This window comes from Nerophis ophidion, linkage group LG03 (assembly GCF_033978795.1).
Source record: "Nerophis ophidion isolate RoL-2023_Sa linkage group LG03, RoL_Noph_v1.0, whole genome shotgun sequence".
Classification (NCBI taxonomy): domain Eukaryota; kingdom Metazoa; phylum Chordata; class Actinopteri; order Syngnathiformes; family Syngnathidae; genus Nerophis; species Nerophis ophidion.
The window spans coordinates 36,834,352-36,840,536 of record NC_084613.1 but is presented as its reverse complement, the minus strand read 5'-3'; the positions used below and the strand labels follow the sequence as shown (position 1 = coordinate 36,840,536).

Here is a 6,185-nt window from a genome sequence, read left to right as displayed (position 1 = left end):
CTAGATACAGTTGTTTTTCTAGGGTTTGCAAATACAAAAATGAGGTATTACTCAATATAACTGTATACTGTAACACTCAATATGACAGTTATTTAAACACAACTCCTACACCACACATGAATAATGGCTAATAATGCCTGAAATAATGCATGTTTGGGACTTTTACTCGAAACATATGCTTTTTTAAATCTTGCAAATGCAAAGAGTAGTTTTTTACTCAATATGACTATAATAGTCTTACAATCCTGAGATAATGCGAAAAAGGCAATAAAAATGTATTCAAACATAACTTCTAAACAACACATGCAAAATGGCTAATAATGCCTAGAGATATGTTTCTTTGTTAGTTGTGCGCACGAGAAAATTATCTCGTGGCCACGAGAAAGTTTCTCATGGCCACGAGAAACGTTTTATTTAAAAAAAAAAAAAAAAAAAAAGTTTTTAAATAAAAACTATCTCGTGGCCACGAGAATGTTTCTCGTGCGCACGAGAAAGCATTGGATGCGTGCACGTGGTTTGAGGTGTGTTTTAAAATGGCAGTTTAGGAGTTTATGCGGCTCTATTTCCAACAAAGACGTTCCCTCGCCCATAATCTCCCGTTGCTCAGCAGTTTTGATACCTGTTATTAAACAAAGATGGCTGCAGTAGATTTATTCATGTTCCTTCAAATGCGGAATATACCTGAAAGTGTCATCAACAAACTAAAAGAAGACAAGGTGAGGATACTTATTAACTTTTATATAAAGTAAGAAATAGCCTACTTTTAATGTTGCTATTTTACTGTAGGAAATACCATTTAGCAAACGTTTTGCTTTTTACAGATCGACACCAGTGTCATAGGCATTATGACAGATAAGGAGTTAAGCAAGTATATCGAAAGATATGGCGATCGATTTGCGCTCAGAGCATTTTGCCGTCAAAGAACTGTGACAAACGAAGAGTCGGGTGGAGCCGAGACAGTGAAGTCCTCCCTCATGCAGAAATTAAGAGACAGGTTAAGAACTCCTAATACTGTACAAGGCACCGCTACTGGCCAAAAAAATGCAGCCAAAATCACCCGGCGGGTTGAAATGGGATGGCTCCACTTTGAGAGTGGAATGTATCACCAGGTTAGAACGAGAAAAGGAGGAGGAACACGGAATCTGTCGGTCCAGAAATCAGTGACTATGGGTGAACTGTTGGAGACAGGCAAATGCTTGTTTTTTGCAAATGGGCATTCATCAAAAGGACTGATAGAAGACTTCGAGTTTGACATTTGTGATTACAGTCACAGTCCTGTGCCCCGTGAAGTCACGGTGGGCCAGCTGTACGAACAGACTAAACTAAAAATGCTACGCGTGTACACAGCCACCAAGTCTAACAACATTCTACTTCTCTCTGATGAATCATCGGACATGGAGCCAACACAGAAAACGCCGCTGAAGGTAATTATCCTCTGCCACATTTGTGATATCAATACATAGATTACTGTAGGTATTCCATTTATATTGATTGCATGCGTCGCCAGGCTCTGCTTTTTATCCACAGACTTATCAGATTTAATGTTTTATTATCTCTAGCAGGGGTGTCAAAAGTGTGCCCCGGAGGCCATTTGCGGCCCACAGCTAATGTTTTAAAGGCCCACGTCACATTCTAAAAATACTAATAAAATAAACAAAAAATAACAAAAGTGGAATGAAAAAGTTTAGAGGTGAAATGTAATTTAGAAAAAGGTGCACTGTTGACTAATAAAACAAAGCTGTTTTTTCTTTAAAACTGTCATTGCTCAAAACATAATATTGAATGAAAATGTATGTTTTTATGAATTATTGACCTATCCTAGGCAGCTGAGATAGGCTCCAGCACCCCCTGTGATCCGGAAAGGGACAAGCTGTAGAAAATGGATGGATGGATGGATGTTTGTTTGCCACAAAAAACATAGTTTTGTTTGACAAAAAGGGTATAAAACAAACAAACGAAACAACATTAAAAAAACAACTTAGAAATGAGGGATAGATCTGAAGTTATCGTAGACTCTAGAGATTTAAGCGTAAATAAAAAATGTATGTATGCCCTGGCACACCATTATCATCATTTCATGACCCAAGCAAAAAAGTGTTTACACTTTTATACTGAAATAAATACACCTACCACTTATTAAATAATAATACAGAAACAAATTAAGTTAGAATCCATGAAGGAAAGAAGAATGTGAATGAATGTTTATAACTGAAGACATTTACATATGCATTAAAATGTGTTTTCTTTTGTATTATTTGTTTAATGGATTAAGTAACGTCTATAACAACCTTTTTCCAAAACACAATACAGAATGTGAGATATAACAGGATAATGCATACATTTATCATTTGTTTTAAAAAGCTTACAAAAAAGTGGAACCCCCAAAATTTAGTGTGGGGCCCCATTTTGAAAATTCCTAGCGCCAATACTGATTATGGTTGTGTACCACACCTGTCTCATATGACGGATATGATGTTGATATTCACCTTTGCTTTCTTACCTGTGGTCTTATTCAATGTGATCTGTACTTTCACAGATGTCTTTTTTTTTTTAGGATAAATCTAGTGTCTTATTTCTATGTCAAGTCTGTATAAGCTCACAATGTGCTGCTCACAATTTGCTGCTCACCGTTTTATAGGCTAGGTCTAGGACAATGAGGACACGATCCTTGAGGAACAAGACCAGGAGACTCAATGAAGTGGATCATCCAGAGAACTCCTCTGATTTAGATCTATCTCCAAGTGGCTCAATGCAGCAAAACCATGAACAAGTAAGCACTCGTATTGCATTTTTATGGAACCAGTCTGTGCTAAACAGTACTGAACTTGTGTTGTCTGAAGATTTTATTGTACCAAAATGTTCAGTATTCATTAAAATTCAAACATATTTTTATAGTTATAGTTTCCTGTGGTGTCATTTAAATTAAATCTGCATGACACAGGAGCTATGTTTATTATAAATCACAGGTGAAATATATGAGGGCACAGAAATGGCCTTTAAGAAACCATAATTTATAGTTTTAGTTTTAAATCTGCAGTTAAGAAGGAAGTCTGCAAATGCTTTAAATGTTATCCTACATTAAGTAAAAATGCATACACCAAATAATTTACTCAGGTGCAGAGTGTTATAGTCACATTAATATATATAGCAACTTCCATCCATCCATCCATTTTCTACCGCTTGTCCCTTTTGGGATCGCGGGGGTTGCTGGTGCCTATCTCAGCTGCATTTGGGCGGAAGGTGGGGTACACCCTGGACAAGTTGCCACCTCATCACAGATAGACAGACAACATTCACATTCACACACTAGGGCCAATTTAGTGTTGCCAATCAACCTATCCCCAGGTGCATGTCTTTGGAAGTGGGAGGAAGCCGGAGTACCCGGCAGCTTGGATGAGATTATTCAAACTATAGATAATATGATAGGTTGATTGGCAACCCTAAATGGTCCCTAGTGTGTGAATGTGAGTGTGAATGTTGTCTGTCTATCTGTGTTGGCCCTGTGATGAGGTGGCGACTTGTCCAGGGTGTACACTGCCTTCCGCCCAATTGTAGCTGAGTAGGCACCAGCGCCCCCCGCCACCCTAAAGGGAATAAGCGGTAGAAAATGGATGGATGGATGGATAATACATTTGTTTGTTTTCTTGTTTTTTATATGAAATGATCAATAGAGAAGAGAGACAATCAGCCAGTCAAGATCTGCAACTCCTGAGATGGGTAACACAGAGCTCCTGCATACACAACCTACTGAGGATGTTGGCAGTCATACTCAGCAGTCAACAAGAAGGCATGGATCTGAAGATGACTGTTTAACGCCTGTGCCAAATCAAGATGCAGACCAGTTGTTAAGTGATGTCTCAGATTCCCCTCTTAATCCTGCCATTCAACAATTTCTTGAGGACTCTGAAGTGAAGTTTGGACCCATTGTTGGTGATGATAGTGATTCTCAAGACACCACACTTCCCTGGAATCCACATGACTTGAGCAGCATGCAGGTACAATGTAGCACTAACGTCTTACAGTCCTGTAAAATTGTTACATTTTACATTTTTAAAATGTACAAAAACTGTAACATTACCATCCGAAGATCTTTCATCCTAAGCATATGTTTTTAGATTCATGTTTCATCCAAACATTCCAAAACTCATTTGTAATTTAATGCATCGTTGTATGAAATAGAAAAGCGGCAAATCTAAAACCACAACATTATCACCATTTTTGCATGCTATTTGATACATTGATTGTCAAAATCTTTGATTCTTTTCTGTTCACAAAAGGATTAATCAATCAATAATCACACCTAATTACATTTTTAAAATATCTTGCAGCATTCCACATTCAATGATGGTCCTGTATCATCAAGCTGTCTTCCAGCATCACCAGATCCATTTGACAAAGAAATCCTTATTTTGAAATTAAGACGAGTAAACATTGTTGATGATGTCCTTATTGTCTTCATGGATCCAAAAGTACTGAATGCTCGTCTAAGAATGGAGTTTACAAATGAGAAAGCTATGGACAGTGATGGTGTGTCAAGAGAGGCGTACTCCGCATTCTGGGACCACTTCTTGGACCAGTGTGAGGGGGAAGATGAACGAGTACCCAGGCTACGACCAGACTATTCTGAGAAGAAATGGCAAGCGCTCGGAAGAGTGTGGTTGAAAGGATACCTGGACCACAAAATCCTACCAATCAGACTGTCACCAGCCTTTGTTCTTGCCTGTTATAAAGGAGTTAGCTCAGTGGATGAAGAACTATTAATGATGTCATTTGCCAGATTTCTTTCAGAAAATGAGCGTGTGTCGCTTGAAAAAGCACTACAGGGTACCATTGATGAAACTGTTGAGGAGGACTTACTTGATGTCTTCTCCAGAATGGGCTCACACTGCCTGCCCCCTAAAAACAATTTACGGGCTGCTATTTTAACAATGGCCCACGAAGCTCTTCTTCAAGAGCCAAAGTTTATAATTGACTGTTTCCACTCCAGTGTTCATAATGCTATGCCAACGCTCATAACCACAGACAACATAATGGAGATATATGAATCTAAGAGGCCAACTAACAAGAAAGTGGCCCAGATGATAAAACCATCACTTGAAAGCCTAAATCCACAAGAGCAGACTGCTCTTAACCACCTGCTACGGAATGTGAGAAGCATCGACCAAAGAAAATTGGAGATTTTCTTACGCTTCTGCACAGGATCTACTGTGCTGTGCAAAGACACAATTGAAGTCATTTTTAACACATTGTGTGGTTTAAGTCGCAGGCCTGTAGCACACACATGTGGAGCAGTTCTTGAGTTACCATGCACTTACATCACATACCCTGAGTTTCGCAAAGAATTTGATAATGTTTTGTCTGGTGACTGCTTCACAATGGATATTGTGTAGTGAATGGAAAGCACATCTATCTTCTACACTGAGTTTTGCATTTGTCTGATGCAAAACTGTTTCTATAGATTTTCATTTATTGTTCTTATTAAAACAGAGACCGTTTACATTTTTTAAATTGTTTTATTTTCTTATTTTTTCTGTAAATTGTTAGTACATTGAGATTCAGTTTTTTTCCACAAGACAGCTTAATAATTTTGATAAGGCAGCAGGGTCTGTTCTCATAGGTAAATGTCCCTTTTTGTACAATTATTACATTTTCATGTGCATCTTTTATACAATTGTTATTCTGAATAATGTTCAGAATTTATGTCATCATTCAACAAACAAGTTCATGTTCAATGCAAGTACAATACATTTCTAATGGTTGTTCAGTTTTGTTCATTTCCTCTTTCATGTCCTGCCTTGTTTCTCTTTGCAGTCAGTGTGCATATAGTGACATATCAATCCTATTTGCACCTCAGTTTTGCTGCAAAATGTTCTTAATGTTTGTGGCATAGCACTGTTCAAGTGTAGTCAGTGTGGACATGTTGTAGCTCTGAATAATCTGAATAAAAATCCATCTCAAATTAGAGAGTTGATGTTATCTCATTCCTCAAGTGAAGGTACAAATCCAATGCCTGATAAGCATCAGCTGGAAGATGCAGCTGTGACTCTGCCATCAGAATGTTGCAGATGTTGTAGATGTCTGTGTCACATGGCACTGCTGGTCGAAATGTGCAGTTACTCTGACACAACTGTACATCAGCTCTGTCCACTGGGGAAATGCAATCACAAGTTGTGTAGAGTTCTGGG

General features: G+C 38.2%; 1 protein-coding gene across 1 annotated transcript; it reads left to right on the top strand.

Moving 5' to 3' along the window:
• Positions 1–833: 833 nt before the first annotated feature.
• Positions 834–5,962, top strand: LOC133549548 (uncharacterized). Its single transcript, XM_061895059.1, has 4 exons — positions 834–1,424; positions 2,639–2,770; positions 3,672–3,995; positions 4,329–5,962. The coding sequence occupies exons 1-4, from the start codon at positions 846–848 to the stop codon at positions 5,388–5,390; spliced, it is 2,097 nt and encodes a 698-aa protein (XP_061751043.1). The 5' UTR covers positions 834–845; the 3' UTR covers positions 5,391–5,962.
• Positions 5,963–6,185: the final 223 nt, after the last annotated feature.

Bases quoted from the DNA above. Each gene is read 5' to 3' on its own strand.
- LOC133549548 (XM_061895059.1), top strand. From the start codon at position 846: ATGACAGATAAGGAGTTAAGCAAGTATATCGAAAGATATGGCGATCGA. The intron at 2,771-3,671 runs GTAAGCACTCGT...AATGATCAATAG, and splicing joins TGCAGCAAAACCATGAACAA to AGAAGAGAGACAATCAGCCA. The intron at 3,996-4,328 runs GTACAATGTAGC...AATATCTTGCAG, and splicing joins ATGACTTGAGCAGCATGCAG to CATTCCACATTCAATGATGG.